This window comes from Typha latifolia, chromosome 2 (genome assembly GCF_019914945.1).
Source record: "Typha latifolia isolate L0001 chromosome 2, TyphaL0001v2, whole genome shotgun sequence".
Taxonomy (NCBI): Eukaryota; Viridiplantae; Streptophyta; class Magnoliopsida; order Poales; family Typhaceae; genus Typha; species Typha latifolia.
In genome coordinates, this window is record NC_133087.1 from 14,836,660 (window position 1) to 14,859,294 (window position 22,635).

Consider the following 22,635-nt stretch of genomic DNA (forward strand, 5'->3'; position numbering starts at 1 on the left):
CTAAATTAATTGGTTCCAATCTGATTACCACCAAATCTAGGAAACTATAGTACGAATATAAGGCATAATAACTTGGTAACCAACCATAAAAATAATCTACAGCAACCTCGAGAGACTCACTACCACCACCTTTTTCTACGAGTCAACCAACCCTCCTTGTGAGGCTTTATTCTTTTCCCTTTCTTTTTATTGACTCACATAATTCTAGAACCCGTTCCTTTCACGGCTTATATTTATACTTTAATTTCGGGGTTTTAGATAGTTTGGTTAATGCATAACATTTTTTTTTTACTTGCAAATTAACTCCGCCATTTATAAATATTACTATAACACTATTCTCCCTAGAAAGCTTAAATGTAGTTAACATGCATAATTTTTAATTATGCATATTATTTTATCTCAAATGAGTAGATGTGATAAAGTTACTTTTACTATGGTCGGATGAACTCAATGAGCGAATTTTAGTATCTATCCTTAACAAATTAAAGAATTAGAAGAAATAGCTCATCCAATTCATTAATTTATAGAATACTAATATTTTCCTATCTATGCGAGTCTAAAATTGATCATATAATTTTAAAAAAAATTTATATTAAGTAGAATCATTAACTCAGACAATATTTTTTATGTTAATATTACATATTATGAATTAGTCAGTATTCCTGTATTGTTTGTCGTTGAGACTTATTTTATACTCTTAACAACCCCGAAGGGGTCGTTAACCGACGAGCGGTAGGATCTCAAGGTCCGATGCTTTGAGATTGCGAACGCTCGTTTGGTCCGTCGGATCAGGTCTATGGCAGCGTCGTCGTCGTCGTCTCATTTGCGTTTGCCGCAAGAAACAGAGAGGGGATTTGTTCTCCTCTTCGCCATTCGCCGCCTTGTCTTCTCTCTCGTCTCGTCGACCTCCGAAATCGAGAAAAAAGGTTAAAATAGAGAGAGAGAGAGAGAGATGACCCTTCTAGAAGAGAAGAAGTATTTGATCCCCGCAATACTCAGGTATCTATTTCCTCCTCCGATTTGTTTCATAAGGGATCTGAGATTAGGTTGGCGGATCCGATCGATGGTGGTTTCGATCTGGTTCTTGTGTGTGATTGCGTTTTTCGAGCTCGTTCTTTTGTTCTCGCTGTTGTTTTCCTGTTGATTTGATCCGTGGCATCAATTTTGGGAGGTCTTCATTGGAATTGGGGGTTTTGATTGATATTGAATTGTGATTATCGATCATGGCGGTGGAATGGATTTCCAGGCGGAACTCTTTTGGGATGTTAAACCTGGACAACAAAGTTGTTAAATTTTTCTGGGTTTTGATTTTTTTTTTTAAAGATGTCAATCTTATGATGGTCTTTGTTTTTGTTGTAGAGGATTTTTGCTTATTTAGAAAGGTTAAATTAGTTTCTTGAGTCTATTTGATTTGGATTAGGTGAATGATCATGCGTTTCTCTGTTTAGCGTTCATTGTTCGTAGGATGGAATACTAGCTGCTATTGAATTTATTAATCGCGTGGTAGGTGCTGCTGATGCTGAAACGTTTGCTTCTATTGAAGATAGGAGACTGATTGTACGACCTAGTTGCAGTAGAACACTTGTCAAAGTGTTGGATGGACCACTTACTAAAACGTTACGCTTAGGAATAGACCCACATGGATTAATTGGCCAAAGTGAAAATGATTTATAGATACTATTGTGACAAACGTAAAGCTATGCTTTTAGCTTGAAATGAGTTCCAATATGTGTGTAAAGGCCTAGTTTATTAAAGACTGGACTACCATGTCTCACATCAGTCTCCAAGGTTCAAAGGTCCTGAACTCTCTTAGGTGTTTCGCAATAGATTGAATGGATCTTGTAAGCATGTTGGTTTTTGTGGAGAAACCTTAAATGTGGTCATCGTTGTATTTTGTGAGCTACGGAGGCATGTGGAACTGGCATATAGGCTCGATAGTTGTCGATTAAGAGAACCCCTTGGTTAGAGCAGTGGTTCTGTTTCAACCTATACATCAAAGTTTCAGTACAAACAGTATTTTAAGATTATAGAGAAGTTAGATGTGAGAAAGTTCTCTTGTGGCCCTCTTTTTTGTGTCAGTTGAGGTAATGCTGTCTCTTAACAGGAATTGAGGTTTTCACAGTAATAATAGAAGTGATTGGTGTGTCTATGTTTTTTTTTTCTCCTTTTGAAAAATAGAGAATGATGTTTATTTAGTAATGTTCCTTTATTGAAGTGTTGTGTTCACCTGCATGCTATTCTTATAGACTTTCTTGTTAAATCATTTCACTACATTGTTATATTAAATATTGTGCTTATTGTCTTCAGGGTCAACTTGCTGATTGACGTTCCTGACATGAATCTTTTTTCTGTATTACATCATGATCAGAATTTGTAAATTAAAATTAGTGAAGTTCGTGGATACAGGTCTGTTAACATAATTAGTTAGTGTTAGTATTAACTTCTGTGTATAAAATAAATGGATTTGAGAGATCCCGTGGTGTTAGATAAATTTGGGACAAAGAAAGGGAGTCTTAAGAGAAAGCGAAACTCTGCTGCATATTCCACTGAGGCTGGTCTTTCCTCTGGACTGTGTCAGCATGCTGCAGGTGGAAACCATATCAGGTCTTGTAGCAGGATAGCATGTAGAAATGATGTCAGTCACCGTACTGATAGACATATTATCAAAAGCTACCGCAATTTTATGACAAGTGGTTTGCCACAGCGCGTGCTGTTTTATCAGAATGGTAAGTGGAAAGATTTCCTGGAGTACATTATAAGGTTGGCCCAAGGAGATTTCCAAATAAAGAAGACAATTACTGAAGCAGTATGTCAGAACCAGCAACTATTATTGGACTTTGTGCACATGATCTGCATAGATTTGGAGACAGGTCTGAAGAAGCCACTTGCATGGATTGATGAGCATGGGAAATGCTTCTTTCCAGAATTATATCCAGAAGTTTATGCATCAGATGTATATGAGCCTTCCAGCAAAGGTAAGCATGTTAACATTAGCTTTGAGCCAAATGGAACGCGTGAAAACAATGGCTGCGTCGAGATATCTATAAGTGCATCTGAAAGCTCAAATTTAGGACCTTATGATGAAGTAATTTCTAATGTTAAGAGGTTTAAGAGTGAAAAAGATTCTGCCAGAAACAAGGATGAAGATATTGAAGGTGAAGAAGTTGGAGAAAACGAATGGTGTTTGCCATTTCCTTCTAAGGTTTCACTTGTTGAATCTTCTCAAGGAAACATGACTAGGCAAGTTGATGGTGTAAATGGTGTAAATATGGATTCTTCTGTTTATAATATGTTAATCCAGCATTTGTGCCCACTTGTTGATGGGAAGGATGTTATTGGAATCTATAGAACCCCGTTGATGGATAATTTGGGACAGGTTCGTTTTAACATTTTCCAAAAGCAGATAGAGTTTACTAAAACTCACCGAGGCAATGCAAATGTCCGTTATGCCTGGCTTGCTTCTTCTAGGGATGCTGTGGAGAAGATGATGTCTCACGGTGTCTTGCAAATTAAGAAGCCTTTAGAGAGCCCTATGTATGGTATTGGTACACATCTTGCATCAGCAAGTTGTCTCGATATCTGGTAAGTTTCTTATTTGAACCTGAACTATGGTAGTCATGGTGTATTGTTTAAAATCTTCTATGTTAACCCATGGATTGTGCTCACATGCATGAATTGTATCACTATTGTTGCTTCTTAATGGCACATTAATTTCTTTTTTACTTTTGATCATTTTAAGAGAGAGCTAATGCAAATACTATCTGCAGTGCTAGTTATACCGATGTTGATGAAAATGGCGTCATGCATATGATGTTATGCCGTGTCGTAATGGGAAATGTGGAACTCATTCCTCCCGGTTCTAAACAGTTCCAACCCAGTAATGAAAATTATGACAGTGGTGTAGATGATCTTCAAAAACCAAAGCATTATATCGTATGGGATGTGCAAGTGAACACACACATCTTTCCAGAATATGTTGTGATCATCAAAGTGCCTTCCAAAGCCAAAGGTAGTTTTGTTCCTTTTATTGCTTAATTGATTGCTACAGTTCCTTTTCTGCATATAGAAATCTAGCATTCTCATAATAATATTATGTTTTTCTTTTACATGTCACTGCAGAATGTTTGGCCGAGCATGAGAACACATCTAGTGTCTCTCTGATCACAAATTCTACTTCAACTCATAGTCTATTGGAGGTACCTCCTTAAATTTTATTAAATTAAAATGTTTGATCACAATAATATGCTATCCACAGTTTGAATCCATTCTTTTTACAGACTGGTAAAAGTTTGAATGGTTGATTTAATTGATCTGGAAGTAGCTATACGCCTACACCTGACTATCTTCTTAAAATGATAATGTTTTAGTACTTATGCTTGGTGTCCTCCTGTCACAATTGTCAACCCCTTATGCCATTTCTCCAAGTAACAAATTCAGGATGCAACTCATAAGCATTACATGTCCCGAGAAGGAAAATATACTATAATTCAGAGTATTTAAGAAAAATATTTTATAATTTAGAGTACTGTTAGTTATTACACTCTAATTGTTTTCTACCAGTCTTCAGTTGTTTAAAACAACCTGTAAATTTTTTTTTTATTACCCTATGATTGCTATTTTTTTCTTGCCGCTAATCAGGATATAAATTTTCAGATATCTCCATCTTTAGCAAATCAATCCCAAGCTCCAATGTTTGGTAGAGCTCCAAGAGCCCCCACATCACCTTGGATGCCTTTCTCAATGTTGTTTGCTGCCATTTCAACTAAATTGCCTCCTAAAGATATGGACTTGGTGAATACACGTTATGAAGAATTCAAGGTTCCAAATGTTCTCGAACTGATAATATTTTGTTGTGGTACTTTGATAGCCATGCTAACTTCTGTTTTTTCACCTTTAACCAGAAAAAAAAGATGAGCAGAATTGACCTTGTTAAAAATTTGAGGCAGATAATTGGTGATAAACTTTTGATTTCTACAATAATGAGACTTCAGCACAAGGTACTTCTTTCTTCCAAATTCTGATTGATAGTCAGATAGATGTTATGCATTGTGATGCCATAAACAGGCCCAGTATATTTGGAAGTTAAGCTGGGGGTGGAGGGGAGGGACAACCTTCATGATGGCCCCTCATAGTGGTTCTTTTGATTTTGATTCTCAGTTACAGCTTGGTTGACTAGTTGCATAGTAGCTGGAACACATCTCCTATTCTCCTCCCTTTAGCTGCCAAATTCTTTATAACATCAACTTTCAATTGGATGAGTAGCATATAGTTGATTTTTGTATTTGCCATACTCTAATACAAGTTGAGTAGTGCAAGTGTCTAAGATAAAAGTTGGATTTCACCCTATGCTATCCACAGGTGCAGAGGATCTTTGTTTTGTAAACTAGAAATGCTTACACTCCAACGGCATAAGGATAGCTAATGTATTTGTTGCAAATTTTATCTCCTTGATTCTGTTCTTTAGAATTAAAGTTGTGACTTTCTTAACTTTTTTAATTAGTCTTTCACTTTTTCATTTGATTATTTTTGACTGTCAGTTAGTATTCCTTTTTCTTTTATCAATTATTTGTTTGTACCACTCACTAGTTATGATTGAGTGGTTACATGTGAGGAACATCAGATTTTTCATCTGATAATTGCTTGTGTTACACATGCTGTGGATGTTTTCTCTAGCTGATCTCAGGACCACAACATCCATTATTCCATCAGATAATTCATGGGGGCCAGCTCTGACCACTCATCGCATAGCTTACATATTGACGGATGGAATCCGAATTTGTTGGATACTCTCCTTTCCATACGACGAGAATGATTGTGATAATTTATTTATGCTTCTATTGGAGTTGGAATTCACCAAAAGTAATATTCTGTTGTCATTCTGATTTGATAGGATTACCACCCTTAATAAGATTTAGTATGAGAGTACCTCAGATGATTTAGTTAATTATTAGCTTTCCTGTTTTTTTGAATGCCCATGTATGCTTAGCCTAGAAAGTATGTTGAGGCCTGGTAAAACTGCATTGAACACAACACTATGTTATGCAATCTGTTGCCCGAACATTGCTGTTCACAGCCCCATTCATGTTAGGGTGTGAGACTGCACTGAGCAATTCAAAACTGTTTTTTCTTTGTTTGATTCCACATGTGGTGTTTAAACTTCCTGATTCTTCCAAACAATTTAGTCTAGATCAATTTATTTTCAAAGATGAGCATGTGCTTTTGTCAATCATTTGGCCTGATCTAAGCTTTTATAAGCTCTTGCTAATTCATGACATGCACCTTTATATGTGACTTTATGTCTTGCACTGCCATGTAACATTTGTGTGCCACTATTTTGTCCATTAGTGTTTTTCTCTTATTTTGTAGGATGTCATAATTATAGGTACATCTGAGATGTACTTATATGCTGCTCAGTCTCTGGGCAATTGAGTTGTCATTACTTCTGTTAATCTTGTACTGTGTTCAGACACATTCTCGAGTAGGGCATTTTTGCAATGTGTGCTACTAGAAATTGAAGTTGCAACATCCAAAAATTATCATTTTCATATTTGCAGCTCCCGCCGATGGCAAGACACGAATCGTCAAGATCCTTGCCAAGAATGCAAGCTGAGCCTTGATATGATGAAATGTTTCTTCCAGCAAAGAGTGGCTGACCAACTCGATCATTGCCAGAAGGACTTGAGGTTCAGCTAGTTATCAAACTTAGTATCATTGTCATAGAGCTAGAGTAGGTTTAACATAACACGTATCTGCCAAGTCATGGTAGTGTGTGTACATTTTACTCTTATCAGTAACCCTGTTTGTGTTATGGATATATTTCTTTTTGCCTGCTTAGCAAATGTTTGTAGCAGGAATGTTCATGATGTCAAATAATTGTTCCAATTTACCGCTAGTTCTTTCAATCACTACGCGAATTAAATGGTGTTGCACACGAGACAATGCTCGAGGGATTTGATTTGCAATCATATTTTCCTTTTCCAATTTTGTGATCAATTTTTTTTAAAATGATTTAACGCACAGTAACTTGGTATGAAGTTATGAATGCTGGGTTATATGGTGTGTTTTGGCGTCATTTGTATGATTTGTAACTGAGCTTTATTTCAGTTTCCAATTGACTGATCATTGCGAGGTGATCTGTGGATAGAATTATGAAGGCCTCGCATAGTTAAGGAGATCTGTAAGGTCTGCGCATGAAAAAGAGAATCAAGTGCCTTTTACCACATGAAAAGTATTTATCTCTATGCAAGATGAGCAAGTAGTCCATCTTATGATATGCATGAACAAAAATATCAACCCTCTTTTAATCATGAAAGCTAACCAAGAGTTCAGTATAGTGAATTCAAGGTAATCCTTTTGGAAGAAATTTTTTATGAAGGGGGTCTGGCAGCAGCAGAAGTAGGTCTTCTCTGCAGGAACAAAGGGAGGTAGAAGAAAGCAGGGCAGTCAATCCCGAGCAAAAATCCAGTGCACAATGGCTGGGATTCGAATACAAAATTCTTCCATGCTTCCTTCTCTTCCCGTTGTGCAAGAAAGACATTCTAAACATGCCTTCTGTTATTGTAAACCTGTATGTAACATCTGTTTGCCATGTCATTCCATTATTCCATTCATCTCTCCGTTATATGCATGAACAAGAAAGCATCAAATGTGTTAAACATTTACCTTCAGGAAAACTAACCCTGAGCTGTCCCAGTTTAGATCTTGTCTGAAAAAAAACTGAGAGAGAGAGAGAGAGAGACAGCGAGATGTTGGCTGAACTTGAATTCACAGGAAGATATTGCGGAGCTACTCTCTTACTCGCAGCAATTTGCTGGTTCTGTAATATGATTTCCTGTTTATAACAAGTTGTATTAATATGTGCAGAGAACTCCAGCCAGATGTACATAAGAGCGCAATCGGTTGTCAATTTACACTGCAGGAACGTCCAATAATGCATTCCAATGCACAGCAAACCATGAGTCATCAACAGAATCCACACTTTCATCAATATTCTGGATCACTTCCACTTGATGGATCCCAACCAGGTGGCTTGATGTTGGGCCAATCCCCACGGCAACCTAACCTAATATAAAGACTTTTCTTCCCTGCAAGATATATCAACAGTCACAATCGAGATATTATATCTGAGAAAATACTAGAGAATCTCTAAAAGAAAGAGCTACAAAAATATGTGGCGTGTGGTTTGCTACAATAGAGATAAAAGCTGCTTCATGGCGAGTGCTCCGACAAATTTCAACAAGACACTCACGCTGGCATCCAAAGTGATCGATAGTGTAGATATATATAAGCTGATATTGCATGGACCTCATTCCTTTCGGGGGCTCGTTTATGGTGTCACTTGGTCCATAGGTAATAGAGTTGCATTATATGAAGTGTGCCGAAAGCCAAAATAGTTTAACCAATACTAAATTCAATTGAGAAAACATTTGCAAAGGCAAAGAAGCTACAATCAAATAATATGTTTCTGGTTCTTGAAAAGTGATTTTCTATATATAATCTAGTCTAACTCATGTTAGACATAATAAGGTCTCACAAAGTGCGAGACTAGATAAGGACAGGTCGGTTTAGCATATATCTTTCTGTTCTGCTGCTTTTACATACGTAGGCTGTCTTCTCGAGTACTATCAGTATTCTAACCTTTTGGCAAAGGATACAATTTTGACGCCTAAGCAAGAAATCAGACACTGATCATAGGAGTAAGGATTATACTTAGCTTTCCTGTTATCTAGTCATTACAAAAATCGAGAGCCAACTTTAGAAGCCCTAGAGAGATAATGACAGTTATAGTTTAAATTATGCACAAAATTATCAGAAGTAGAATCATGGGCTTCATATGTTCAGGGTAAGACACCTCTGACAAACCAAGGATTTGTCATTCTTAAATTTAATAAAAAAAAAACCAATAAAATGTCTCATATGTTACCATCTAATAAGTGCCATGATTATGTAAGCAACTAAGCATGCAGCAGAGGTTATGCTGATGATGTACCTGCAAGCTGCTTATCTAACGAGGTTAATTGTTTTAAAGCACTTAGGCATCCTTGAGCAACCTCTCTAGCATGGTCCAACTCCCATTTCCCAAGCTTCACAATGACATCAGCATTTGCATAAGCTAGACTTCCATCTTCTATGTGCCTTCGAGCCTCCTCCTTTGCAGAAGCTTCATCTGTATCATAAAACCAGGATTTCAAGGAAGGGCCAGGAAATGAAATGATGCAAGTATTATAATTGCATATAACCAAGTCCAAATACCCTTGTGCTGTGGTGTTACCATGCTAACGTTGGCATTCATAGTGCCTGTTGAACATCTTAACTATACCTCGTCAAAAAGAACCATCGCAATACAAACTATTAAGGTGCATCACCTACCAGGTTTTATGACTTCATGTAGCTAAAGATTTTCTCTGGTGCTAATGCAGCATGTAGAGCAAAGGATCACAATTGTTTCATTATTCAGCGACAAACAAAACTAGTGTAGTTCAACAAAAGTCAATCTAGAGTGAAACTACAGAATACTGAGAAATATTGAATTTGAATTTCTGGACTCTTCTTTTGACAATTAAAGCATTATCTTGATCAGTCACTATATCAGTGAAATTCCAATTTTAATTTTATATAGTGAAAGTCACTAAATCAGTGAAAGATTTTCATGGGAAGACTATTGATTGCAATCAACTTGAATGGAGTTTGTACAAATAGCACAGTTAGTAATCTCAATATGACATCTTATAGTGAAGCTGATGTAGTCTAGAAGAACCAAAAAAGGAAAAACATATTGCATATTAATTTGATATCTATACGGTAATTCTAGACAGCCACATATCCATATAAACATGTGGGCATATAAATATATGGATAAAAATGTATTTATATGTATATATTTATTGTAAATGCTATTAAGTATTTAAGGATGCCAGTATTGGGAGGTCGATAAATCATGATAACTTCTATGAAGTATGGATGAACTCTCTCATGTCATTTTGCAAATTAACTTTTACACCAAGAACATTACATTGTGATTTCTAGCTTCAGAATTAACTTAACTACACTAGCTAGGTTATGTATAGTCATAAGTTACAAACAAAAATTATATCTCCAGTAAACGACACAAGAAAATGTTGCCATACGTGAATACATACATATGTAAGTTTGAGCATATGGATCAACATAGGTATGTCCACACTGAATGGGTTATCCATCTCCTATAGTACTGTTGCTTCTCCAATTTTATCGTATCCAGATCTGCTCATGTTTGAAACCAAATCACATATGCTTACACTAGGTAAATTCTTGAACAGAGTGAAAATTTTACTCATTGTCAAACAAACTTACATATCAGTCAATATCGTAGGAAATGATTATCTTTCTAATATTGCAATTCAATCTTCAAAAAATAAATGCTCATTTAAGATCGTCATAGTCATGCAAGCATCTAGTTGTCTAAAGCTCATGCTAACACTAGTAATGGCTCATCATATACCGGCATGACATCGCACCCAAATATGAGATGACAGTGATTTTTAGAAGTGAAATATTATACTGGATTGGTTGTTATCAGAACTAGAAGATTGTCTGAAGCTCATGCTAGCACTATCATAATCCAGTAATATCTCGGTATTTCAGCGTTCCCATTCCAATGAATATTGGTTGAGATTGTTTATTCATGAAGTAGAGAATGTTAAGAAAGTAGCCTTGCCTACAGCTTCAGATTGAGACAACCATACAGTGAATCCTGCATACAGATGCTGCCACTTGTCAGATCGGCTTGCAGCTCCATGCTTTCCCCCCAATGTAGCAACAACAGTGCGGACATGACTGTTAAAGGTGAAATTTAACATGATGCCCTACTAACCAGTTGTAACAAACTTCGGAATTGCAGTAAAATCATACAATAACCTGCTAAGACTTTCTAAGACAGCACTTTCGGCTTCAGCAACACTTTCTGCTCCTTCAGAAACCACCCCTGGAAGTTATTACACTTGGTTAATGCACTGCAAAAAGAACAATACGGAGGAACTGAGACTTTTTAGCAGTTGAGGACATGTCTACGACTCAAACTAAGTGAAAACATACATGGAGCCATCACAATTTTTTTACTTAGTGTAAAAATAAAGTGTAAAAAATGGTGAAATCATCAGCGTAACCACATCAGATTGTGCAAAAAGTTAAATGGATGTTGTAACATGTTTGGCTAATTACTCTTAACTCTTAAGATTTTGAGAAAATTCCTCAACAAGAATCCACTTTCCCTGATTGGATTGTTGGTATACTTTAAAACTAAATAAAAAAAGCATCTTGTACAATTGTACTCGAACCAAAACTGGGTCTGTACTCTACTAAGGCAAAATTCACGGACACAGAATAACAGACTGAACAATAAAATTCACATATACATGATTTTTAGTGGCACATCAATCCTTCTATGTTAATTGTTAAAAGCTCATCCTAGTTAAGAAAACTCCTACCAGCATTGTGGTTACGAAGGGCAAGATATATTCAGCCTTAATCCATTCCTAGTGAGGCCGTTATGACGAAGAAATGACACTATGATGCACAACAGCAAGCCTTACTGGCAAAGCGGAAGCAATAGCAAAAGAAAAAAAAGAAAAAAAGAGTCAAATATAATTCAACATGAACAATCATAACAGTTAGGAGTATCTTTCTATTCTCCATTATAGGCAATGCCCAACTTAAATTAGTAAAGTACATATGCACTTCTAAAGACTGAATCAAATGAACAGAAAGCTCTACTTGATGCCTGGATTCTCTGAATATTCTCTTTGGAACCTTTCTATTTATTTGATAAAGTGTTTTTTTTTTTCATGTTTAGATTCTGAAATTTCTCTAGCTAGTACCCTAGTTCATTAGGTCAATTTAATGCTGGCCAACTGACACTCTCAAACATTATACTCTCCGGATGGTGCTGCTACTCAAGGATTCTAGTTTCGGCCTGCAGCAACAGTAGACAGCTACTGCTGCTGCAGGGCGCCTGCAACAGGCAGCTGTCACACACACAGAGAGAGAGAGAGAGAGAGAGAGAGAGAGAGAGAGAGAGAGAGAGAGAGAGAGAGATTAAAAAAAAATAGGGTGAGAGAGAAAAAAATGAAGAGAGAGTGAGGGAGAGGGAAAGATTAAAAAAAAAAAGTGAGAAAGAGAGAGAGAGAGAGAAAGATAGGAAACAAAAAGTATGGGAGAGTGAATATTTCAGACTAACAGTTAGAGGAATATTTCTTATTTTCTTATAATTTTTTCTAAATTTTCAGAAATTTCTCAACATTTTTAATAATATTTAGAATTTTATTTAATTAAAATAGTCCGATCCGATACAGGCGGCCGATACGTATCGTTTTTCTGGACGGCCGATTCCGATACCGAATTTTGCAACCTTGCTGCTACTAACTAACCAACGACTGAAATCTGAAGTACAGATAAATTATCAACCCTAAATGCTTTTAATGAACTACATGGCTTCTCTACTTTGTCCTTTTCTCCACTTCATCCCCTCACCAAACAAAGAGTTCAACTTTACCTATACAAACAATAAAATATAGATTTATACAATAACTTTTAGTCATTTCATTCAATTGATGGCAGAAAAAGAGAACATAATGAAAATAAAGGTCAACTAGCAAAAAATTCATACATGTATCAATGGGCTTTTCAGCATAGCTTTCCAGCAATTCACTTGTACAAAGTGGAACATATCTGCAACGTCATAGATAAAAAGGTAAATTCGAGGATAATTGCTTACTGAACATACCTTATTTTCAATTTTATCTCAGTTTTAGATAAAAAAAGAAACAATTCAATAGATTGGATGCACTTATAGAGATATAGACAACCAAGAATCATCAATCATGCATGTGAAAGATAGAAAATGATCCTGCGTAAACCTTTTTTTTTTTTGAGTGAACATCTTTCAGTTACTACTTAATTCTGGCAAATCAAAAGAACATAATGGCTGCTATTCAACTTCGGACTCAAGCATTTCTCCACAGTATCAATTAAGTGCTCAAAATTTTGTGGCAATCATCTTTATTAAAAAAAAAATTGCTCTTTCTAGAGCTACAAATAAAATAAGATCTAGTTTCATATTGTTTCATGGCATTCCTATCATTTGATTAAACAATTCGGCAATTAATACTCAAAGAATGAAAGGCTAGGCTGAGCTAAAGATTTTCATGTTAATCTTGACGAGTTTAAACAAATGCAACGGTAAACCTAACAAGGAAAGTAACTTCCAATGTTTTGAAAGGCACCTTGTATCCAAGATATGCGGACGGTCATCCTATAGCGCCAAGGTGATATGCAGGCTCTTATGAAGCATGGTTATAGATACGAGAATATAGTGATATGGATACGGAAATATGATAAATTATTTTTAAAAAAAAGAATATGGATACAACAATAAATAATTTAATATAAAAAAAATTAATTTATTGCTAGCCAATATAACATATGGTAAAAAAAATCCATATCAATCTCCAAAAATTCATAGAAAAATCTAAGTTCCATCATTAGATAATACTTGCACTAAATAAGTTCCATCATTAGAAAAAAGTCAAAAACCCAAGTTTCTCCTATTGGCAATTGCGGATTGACATCAATTCTAAGTTCTAACATGGACAAAGAAATTTCAAATGTAAAGCTAATATAAAATAGTACTATTCACGAGCTCCAATTGATTCAACTATGAATAGACTTGTAAAATTAAACATCAAAACACAATATTAAGATAGTGAAGAGTATCGAAGCAAAATATTATAAATAGAGCTTCCTTTCCACTACATTTTAGGTAACTTTTAATGGGCTAGTCAAGTGGTTAGTGGTCGAGACTTATTTTTGTTGCAAACCCGACCCACTAAATCCCAAATAACTTCAAAATATATCCTGTCATATTGGAGTCGTATCTAATTGTATCCCACCGTATCGGAGCCATAGCAAACAAATTAAATTAAATTTTTTTAAATCTAGATATTTCTTCAATCATATCCAATACATATCAGGTCGTATCAATATCCGATACATATGTATATCGTTACAGAGAGGTAAAACAAGTATCCGTGCTTTAGAGGCAAGCGCTTATGCGGTCTAGTTTTTTAATATATAAAATTATAATTATTATATATATAATACATACTAATATAGATTATATAGCATTTCATTAGTCGACAACATCAAACGATATGGAGGATAATCAAGTAAGCAACTAATTGGTAAATAGTGATACTAATCACTAATTAGTAAACGATGATCACTAATCACTAACCAGTAAACAGTGAATCATGCAATTCTATATGAAGAAAGCGTAGGCTCCTCCCTCTTGCTTCTTTGCAGACTGACTTTCTTGACATAGCTGCATAAGATGGAAAGATCCAAACTTTCCTTTTCTTTGTGGGAATGGCTACTCAATAGGGGTGATTAATCTGGCTATCCATCAGATGTTAAACTGTGTCTCCATAAGGAAAGAGAAAACTAGCATAGCTCAATTGAAGCTCTGTATTCCACAAAATCTTGGAGGCAATAAATTTCTGATATGTTATACATTACTTCATGAATTGCATGGATATATGCATCGGATTAGTTTGTGTACTAGCTATAGAATTAAGAAAGGAAGGGCGATAATTGCAACCAAGCTAATATGAATTGCTAAGAAGTTCTAGGAACATCACAATAAATGCAATAAAAAGTGCATACCCAATGCCAGCAGCAAGTTCTTCAGCAACTGACTGATTAATCTCTGTGGAATAGCCAATAATATAAATTGAGGTTCCCTTCAATAACTGAAGGATTCCTGATGTAAGGGACTCCCAAGATTCTCCAATATCAGGCCATTTCAAGTCTGTATCATACTTTTTCAGATTAACAACCAGTTGTTCCTCATCAATGTACCTGTTCAAGAATAAGGAGAAAGAAGGGAAATCTGATTTAAGTCTTCATATGTAATATTATGAGCTTATGCATCATACTAAAATGCGTGTTGATATCTTTCTCAAATCCACCCATAGTTACCAGATTGTCTCAGAGGGGTTTATCTTGTCAAATAAACGATTCGTCTCCATTAGAGTTACGAGAGTCCCAGATGCTTTAACTCTGATTAACAGTGAAGTCTCATCTACATCAACAAAAATATCACTGGAACTTTGTACATCCATTGCGCCGATATCTAATCTCAGCTCTGCTTCAGAAACACTATCAGAAAACTGCATGCATTGTCAAATAAGAACTTACTTAAACAGAACGTCAAAATTTAAAAGACAACAAAATATAACAGTTTAAATGCATACGAAGAGAAGTAGACAATGGTACTTGACCACAATAATTTTCCTTCCAATAAAAACGCCCTATAACCCTAATCACACTACCCGCTGCAAGAACTTGATCAAGAAACAAGACGAAGAAGAGCCTTATTTACCTCGTACTTTCTCGTTCCAGCAGGAGCGGCGGAGAGGTGCCCACCGGAAACCGATCCGATCCTCTCCGAGACGCCGCGACCTCCGGGGAGGTGAAGAGACGGAAGAGATGGTCGATTTCTAACCCTAAGGAGAAGAGGAGAGCCGCAAAGATGTGCATCTGGACCAGGGATTCTTAGGGCTTCGGTGGGGCATCGGGGAGAGAAGGAGAGGGCGGAGAGGAGAGCAGCGGCCATTAGAGGAGTGGGAAATGGAAAGGATAAGATAGAAACAAGAAGAAACCTTCTTCTTCCCTCTCTTTTATCGGTTTGTAGTTTTGAGACTGGCATTGGACTCCAATGGTGGCTCAGAAGCCTACTGGTTGGGCCGGGCCCACAGAGGCTCAATAGTTTCAGCCATTACTAGTACGATGGGCCAAGTTAGGCCTCTCCAAGAAGGCCCAAGATATAAATTACACACTTCAAAAAAAAAAAAAACTCGGTCAAAAAACAACGTCAACTCGTCGCCATAAAAAAAGAATAAATTTCCATAAAAACCCCCGCGGTTTTGTAGCACGGTCTCCCAGCCGTCCCTACTGCACTATTCCTGACTAAGGAAACCAGCAGCAGTCCGGTCACATCCAAAAGCAATAATCCCCCCCCCCTCCCCCCCCTCATGTGATCCTCGCCGTACAGTACTCAAAGCCTAATAATAAACAAACCGAGGGGTTCTTTCTGCAAATCGCGGATGGCAAATTTTTGCGGAAAGAACCCTGGAGTAATTCTAGGAAAGGAAGGACGCTCGCCTTGAATGCCGGGCGAAGAGGTCGGGTCGCCATCACGTGCGAAACCCGAGCTTGCCCGTGCTGCCCGGACGATGGGATAGGAGTACGCGCTCGCCCTGCTCCTTCCTGCCCGGGGGCCAGACTCCCAATCATAGTGTAATGGATTGCGCTATCATTTATTTCTCCAGCTTTTATTTCAATTCTATTTTTTCTTATTTTACACCTCGCTTCTTTTTCTTTTTTTTTTTTTTTTTTTGAAGGACTTCTTTAAACTTTTCCATATGGATTTAAAAAAGTGTTGTTATATTATATAAGTCCAATAAATATTAAAGGAAGAATAGCAATACAAAATATGAGTTTAAGAGAGTTAATGTACACAAAGGTACCTAACCATTTTGGTAATCCCCTTTTGGTCCCTTTTTTTTTTTTCTTAACAAACTCCTGCTTTGGCTCCCGCGCGATTCTCGTATATAAGAAACCGACTAAACGAGTGGGAAACGAGATGCGAAACATGTTATTTAATTATAGATTCCAAGTGCTTTAATTTGTGTGGAAGGAGGAGAAGTCCTTCTTTTACAATTAAGACAAAAATATAGACACTAATATGCACACATAAACAAAACAAAAAATTTATCTGCACGGCGAGTTATACATGCAAATATTAATATTAAAAAAGTGCTTATATAAATAATAAAATTTTGAAAGATAATGTGTGTAAAAAAGAAAGAAAAAAAATTGTGAGATGAGAGTCAACTCACGGGTCCAATTACAAATTACACGCAGTGTCCTACTGGAACAGAGCATGACGTCGTCGTCTGCCACCGGAGGAAGCTCTTGGTTCCTGAGTTCCTTCCCCTGTCCTTGGATGTAACAGAGATCACAAATTCCATTCTTTTTAGGACTTCCCCTCTAACCCATGCGCTGCTGCATTCTTATACGGTAAAGCTTCACATATTTATGTCTCTTTTCCTTATAGATTATGCTTTCGTAAACTAGTCCTCGATCGACTAATGCATTGGTTAGACAAGTCTTAGGGACTTCAAGTTGAGATCCTTTGACTTCCAAGTTGTTAGTCAGGTAAAGATAAGCACTTTTGTTTAGGGATATAAAGCAAACCATGCATCCACTTGCAAGAGTAAGAAGAAACCCTATTGCTTTCTCCTTCTTTTTTTTTTTTTCTTTTTTCTTTTCTTTCGCTTTATCAACATCTTGAAATCAATAAGCTATCTCATGTAAATGCAACATTATAGCTTTCTCTCTCTTGCCTTTGATCATAAGCCTTTACTTGCCTTTGGCACTCATATCATTTCTCCTTGCTTTCTGCCACAATTCTTGCCTCTCTCTCTCTCTCTCTCCTTTGCTTTTTATGGATTCTCTATATGGACATCTGATCATATATATATATATATATATATATATACGACTCAATGCGGCCTTCCTAGAGTGAATTCAAGATTAGGCTTCGTCTGCGAGGCCAAGTTCGACATAGTTTCGAAGTTTTTTGGGTGCATGTCCTGATTCAGAAATAATGCTGGCATGTTACTAATCCATCAACGACCCCAGATCATGATGAGCAAATGGGTTGAAGTGGAGATATATACCTCAAAAGAGATTATGCTCCTTGGAGTGGAGTCCCTAGTTTTGTCTGGCAACCACCTTCCTCTGCTGCAAGAACCATCATGAGGAGAATATTTTCTTTCATTAGTGGAAGTCCATGCAAAAAGAAAGAGCACAAGGGAAAAGAAGAAAGCACGCATCTTTAGTTCGCCATAACCATGCATGATCATGCAAATTGCAATGCATCTTTAACTGAAGTAAAGTTGAACTCCCATGTGATTGCACTATAAGACTTAGAAAAGAAGCTGCAAGGGAGGTTCAAAGGCCCATCTTTTTCTTGCTATATATCCTTGGCTGAATCTAATGTTGGGAGTTGTCCCTTTCTCAGGTAGACTATGAGTCTTCTCTTTGAGAGGAAGATAGATAGGCTTTCTAGTTTAAGAGGCAAATAATTTTCTATTGAGGAAAATAAGCATTTTGCATTTCAGACATGCTTAATCTTCGTAATGTCATCCACAAAGTCTTGATCAGTATTTCTGTTCTATCTCAAGAAATAGAGCAATCAAAAGATAATAGTGTATATTTTAGTCTGATAGGCATGCGAAATTTCAGTCTGATAGACAAAAATGGGAATTACTTTGAACTCTCGTAACCTAAAAGTTTAAGTTATTAGGCAGCAGAATAACAGTATTTAAGCATATTGGATGAATAATACACATTCAATTAAATACTTCATTGTTCGATAATAACTCGACAAATTTGAAAGAGCTTAGGAGTAAAAGAACTCATCCATTAGAAGTATTGTACCTCAAATTAAAATCGTCTCAGTTCCTTTCTTTTTCAAAATGTTAGAACATAACTCTTATGCTTCTTTTAAATAGAGAGACTTACTTGGTAATTATGATCCACAAAATATTAGGTCTCTATCATAGGAAAACTGAAAATTGTAGATATCCAAAAAAAAATGAGATGCGGCGCTCTTTAATGTAACTACATACATGGAGCAAATTTAAATGTTCCTACAAAATGATCTTGAAATTCTTGAGATCCCCAACATCAGAAAATTAAGTTAATATATGCTACAAACTTGAAGATTGAAAATAAACTCAAATGATCGAATAGCATGAACTCACCTTGGTGAATATCTCCTCAGACAATCCAAATCCGTGCTGTCATTTCCAACAAATCTTTGATGTTGAATTGACTGTTCTGATCCATTTGTGTTGTGAATGTCATTTATATTGTCATCAGAAATCTCTATGGGCTCACATTGTCCTACGAAAAAGAAATTATACATCACCACCGTTATAATCAGTAAAAGAGATCAAATTATTCAAAAAGGAAATTAATATTTACATATTACCAGAAGAGGTTGCTGGTTTATCTGTGGTTTTGATTGTCCGATACATCTACAAGAAAAAAAAAACACACCATAAATCACTAAATGCAATTCACTTAGATTTTTGATAAATGAAATCAGATAATTTCCAATAGAGCAATTGGCAGATTAACTAAATGCATATGAGTAGATTTTTTATGGAGTTCTCTAAGAACCTATAGGTCTACATAGGTGCTCATTTCTTGGTGCATTTCTCCTGGCATGTATATATAGTGATATCAGCTACTTACATAAAGCCCAAGAAGAAGAACTATTGAGACATGATATCTTTGTTTCTTTAATATGGACACTATACTGTAGGTCATGACCTCAGTATTTTTCCTTTCTTCTTTGCTTTTGTTGGTATGCTTTCTGATCCTCAAGTAAAAAAAGCTGCTACCTACTTGCTGAGCTTACAGATAAGGCTTCAGGCCACACACACACACACACACAGAGAGAGAGAGAGAGAGTATATAACTTCACGATCCATAATAGTGCAGCCAAAGGAATTAATTAATTGAAAAAAGGAAAAAAAACCAAGTAAAGCAGATCATTTTAGCTCCAGAAAAGCTAGTGACCCTAAATCATGATGATCCAAAAATTTTAACCAAGTTTGAGATCGAAATGTAGAGTGTGTATAACTTCATCCAAAAGACCATGAGAAGAAAAGTGATCATGAAAGGCAAGTCAAGGAGATCAAAGGATAGCTTCCTCACCTGTAAGTGAGACTTGACATGAGCCAAGGTGAGATCTTTCACATCCATGAGCTCAAGAACTGACTTAGGTGTGGCCCCTATTATATATGATCAAAAAGCACAAGAACTAATTAATCAGCTAATTATATTCAAACCTGACAATTTTTTATGCCAAACGAGCAAGTGTGCATACTCTCATGGCCTCCTAGCAACTCCACGGCATGTACGAAGCGGCTGTGGAGCGTCGTCGTCCACCGCATTCTCGGCGCCCTCATACCACGCTTGCCGGGCGACCGCGACAAAAACTTGGGCAGATGACCTTGTGTTGCAAATGGTGATGTGGTTGTGGTAGGTGAGTCACAAGAATATTGTTGTTGCTGGAGATGGAGATGTGAGTTTGGGATGAAAGGAAGTGAGGGAGAGGTTGGGTAAACTGGGATTCCTCTTATAGGCTTCATGAATCTACTAAAGCTTTGGTGATATCCTTCGTGTAGGAAAGGATGGTGGTGAGGGTGGTGGAAGTTGTTGGTTTGGTTGGAGACTAGGGCACTTGGGTGTGCTAAGGAGAGCTCGAAGCCACTGATATCGGCGTGCGACGCCGACATGGGAGTACTAGTATTGTCGTCGTCGTTGTTGTTGTTATTGTCTAAGGCTTTCCTCCAAAAACCTAAATCAATGGGCTCATCAGTGGAGTTCCAGCTCAATGATGGCTTGCTGCTTGGTGGACTGATTTGGAGAGAGAGATCAGGCTGTGCTGGGAAAAGCTCCATTAACTCGCCTTTCTTCTTCTTCTTCTTCTTCTTCTTCTTCTTCTTCTTCTTCTTCTTCTTCTATTACAGCTACTGGTTGTTGGTGTTATTATTACTTATAATGATCCTTTTATGTGAAGAAGTGTGGAGCTTTGTGGTTAGAGGAAGAGATGCGTGTTGCTTTGGTACGTATGGGGAATAGCAAGTAAATTGGAAGGTAGGGTAGGAGAAGAGTGGTAAAATGGCTTAATGTTGTGTGTGTTGTAGAGAGAGAGAGAGAGAGAGAGAGAGAGAGAGAGAGAGAGGAAACAAATGTGTGAGGTTTTTCCTTTTTACTACTACTTATCCATAGGATGAGTTCACTTTTGGAAGACAAGAAGAAAAGGGAATTTCTTTAGTGAGGTCCTAAAATTGAGTGTTTGTCTCCAGCTTATTACCACCACCCCTTCTGAATTTTTGAAGCTTTTGCTTTGTGATGCATTTGATTTCATGAGACCTTTATTCCGCATGAGGACTCCATCTTGTCTCTTTGTAAAAACCCTAGTGTCCACTTCAAGGGTTTTTAGCCTTACTTTTACTGCCCTTTTGCTCTTCCCTACATGCTACATCTGTATCAGAACAATCAGGGAAGCCAAATCTGAACATATTTAACATTCATGAACAATCCTGATCATCTTTTACTCCATTTGAGACCTAACAATCGTTTTTGCACTTTTAAACTCCTCTTAATTATCATGTCATCTTCAGATGGTCATATGATGTGTCACTTCTTTGAAAAGTGCATTCTTTTCTTCTTTTCTTTTAATCTTTTCTCCAATAGGCAATCTCTTTGATGATGAATGGACAACCTAGTCAATTCCCGTTTCATGTGCATATTACTCAAGATGTATGAATTCTATAGTGATCTGACTATAATTCGATTAACATTCGATCCGCAGAAACACTTTGCCTCGAATTTAATATAATTTGATGAAATTAGGCATAAATTACCAAAGAGTTGAGATTTAAGTCACCATCTAATTGTATCCAATGTGCACAAATTTTACACTTTCTTTTTCTTTAAATGAAAGAAAAAAAAAAGTTGTGTTGATCTGCCACCACCATAATATTATTTCCTTCATGTAGATTGTGGAATACATGCTTCTCCTGTTTTGTTCAGCATGAAATCTTCTATTGCAAGCAAAGCCTTGCTCATCATCTAGAGACACCCTATAATTATCAGGGTTGTTGAAGAATTGTCCAATACTTGGTAGCATCATCAACCATAACTTTCACTCTGATCAAACTAATTAAACCAAGGGTCAGAACTACTCTACCAACTATTATGTATATATAAATGTGATCCAAGTGTACTTAAAGATAAGTTCGCATCATTCATAGGTGGTCCTAATCACCTATCCAACACTAACAATAACATTGAACTAAAACCAAGTCTAATGGGAAAAAAAATATATACATATAGCAATTAGAAGTTTCTAACAATCCAAAATATTGCAATAGAAATGGACATGGCTGTCTGTTTCAGAGCCACATGTGATGTGGGAGATATAAGTAGGCCAATTTGTGATGCCTTTTTTTTTTACCTAGAATGTTAACTTACATGCATGGATGCAGGGATAGCAACAGGACCAAAGCCATGAGGTACAAGACAGCATAATGCTCAAAGAGAGAGAGAGAGAGAGAGGACCAGAGCTTTAAATGCATGCCATTAGTTTGGTGTTGGAGATGGTTCTTTGATGCCAATGCATGCAGCTTGGCATCATACATATTTAGCCTTCATGGGCCCAGACCCCACTGAGTGCGATCAGCTCATGGGATTCCTTTCAATGACCTAAAAATCTACCTCATCTAAAACAATAGTTTCTATTCTCCTTGTCTTTTAGATCTCTAGCTTCCCTGTACTCCATGCATATGTCACAAATGATATATTCATGATGTTTACTTGACTTGATTCACAGAAGACCCTATGAATTGCCAGCAAATATAGTACACCTTTTAGTATACAACTTTTATATATCATTTGCAGATTTACTATAACTGAGTTGCCTATTAGATTTACTCATGCTAACCTTGTGTGGTA

At 36.7% G+C, this 22,635-nt stretch overlaps 3 protein-coding genes across 6 annotated transcripts; 1 reads left to right on the forward strand and 2 right to left on the reverse strand.

Moving 5' to 3' along the window:
- The first annotated feature begins 725 nt into the window (after window positions 1-725).
- Window positions 726-6,931, forward strand: LOC140781321 (inactive poly [ADP-ribose] polymerase RCD1-like). Its single transcript, XM_073127255.1, has 7 exons — window positions 726-999; window positions 2,308-3,582; window positions 3,768-4,009; window positions 4,120-4,196; window positions 4,654-4,818; window positions 4,902-4,997; window positions 6,555-6,931. The coding sequence occupies exons 2-7, from the start codon at window positions 2,459-2,461 to the stop codon at window positions 6,615-6,617; spliced, it is 1,767 nt and encodes a 588-aa protein (XP_072983356.1). The 5' UTR covers window positions 726-999; window positions 2,308-2,458; the 3' UTR covers window positions 6,618-6,931.
- A 715-nt stretch (window positions 6,932-7,646) lies between these two features.
- Window positions 7,647-15,710, reverse strand: LOC140781324 (probable inactive shikimate kinase like 2, chloroplastic). 3 transcript variants are annotated; one of them, XR_012107699.1, is made up of 9 exons: window positions 15,416-15,707; window positions 15,013-15,203; window positions 14,698-14,892; window positions 12,644-12,705; window positions 10,897-10,963; window positions 10,697-10,815; window positions 8,990-9,166; window positions 7,912-8,084; window positions 7,647-7,831 (listed from the first exon to the last, which is right to left on the reverse strand). XR_012107699.1 is itself a non-coding variant. In XM_073127256.1 (8 exons), the coding sequence occupies exons 1-8, from the start codon at window positions 15,647-15,649 to the stop codon at window positions 7,984-7,986; spliced, it is 1,146 nt and encodes a 381-aa protein (XP_072983357.1). In that variant the 5' UTR covers window positions 15,650-15,710; the 3' UTR covers window positions 7,647-7,983. The 3 variants fall into 3 exon arrangements, 2 of the variants coding, with proteins under 2 accessions (XP_072983357.1, XP_072983358.1); XM_073127256.1 differs by having other exon boundaries at window positions 7,647-8,084; window positions 15,416-15,710; XM_073127257.1 differs by having other exon boundaries at window positions 7,647-8,084; window positions 15,013-15,178; window positions 15,416-15,702.
- A 1,593-nt stretch (window positions 15,711-17,303) lies between these two features.
- LOC140781164 (probable transcription factor KAN2) lies at window positions 17,304-20,774 on the reverse strand. 2 transcript variants are annotated; one of them, XM_073126996.1, is made up of 6 exons: window positions 20,000-20,774; window positions 19,828-19,904; window positions 19,097-19,142; window positions 18,867-19,008; window positions 17,778-17,841; window positions 17,304-17,690 (listed from the first exon to the last, which is right to left on the reverse strand). In XM_073126996.1, the coding sequence occupies exons 1-6, from the start codon at window positions 20,574-20,576 to the stop codon at window positions 17,601-17,603; spliced, it is 996 nt and encodes a 331-aa protein (XP_072983097.1). In that variant the 5' UTR covers window positions 20,577-20,774; the 3' UTR covers window positions 17,304-17,600. The 2 variants fall into 2 exon arrangements, with proteins under 2 accessions (XP_072983097.1, XP_072983098.1); XM_073126997.1 differs by having other exon boundaries at window positions 17,452-17,690; window positions 17,778-17,838; window positions 20,000-20,709.
- Window positions 20,775-22,635: the final 1,861 nt, after the last annotated feature.

Coding starts and splice junctions, on each gene's coding strand:
- LOC140781321 (XM_073127255.1), top strand. CDS start 2,459: ATGGATTTGAGAGATCCCGTGGTGTTAGATAAATTTGGGACAAAGAAA. Junction 3,583..3,767: donor GCAAGTTGTCTCGATATCTG/GTAAGTTTCTTA, acceptor TACTATCTGCAG/TGCTAGTTATACCGATGTTG. Junction 4,998..6,554: donor TAATGAGACTTCAGCACAAG/GTACTTCTTTCT, acceptor TCATATTTGCAG/CTCCCGCCGATGGCAAGACA.
- LOC140781324 (XM_073127256.1), bottom strand. CDS start 15,649: ATGGCCGCTGCTCTCCTCTCCGCCCTCTCCTTCTCTCCCCGATGCCCC. Junction 9,167..10,696: donor GTCTCAATCTGAAGCTGTAG/GCAAGGCTACTT, acceptor TTTATGATACAG/ATGAAGCTTCTGCAAAGGAG. Junction 8,085..8,989: donor GTTAGATAAGCAGCTTGCAG/GTACATCATCAG, acceptor TATATCTTGCAG/GGAAGAAAAGTCTTTATATT.
- LOC140781164 (XM_073126996.1), bottom strand. CDS start 20,576: ATGGAGCTTTTCCCAGCACAGCCTGATCTCTCTCTCCAAATCAGTCCA. Junction 19,905..19,999: donor GTTGCTAGGAGGCCATGAGA/GTATGCACACTT, acceptor CATATATAATAG/GGGCCACACCTAAGTCAGTT. Junction 19,009..19,096: donor TAAACCAGCAACCTCTTCTG/GTAATATGTAAA, acceptor TCTTTTTCGTAG/GACAATGTGAGCCCATAGAG.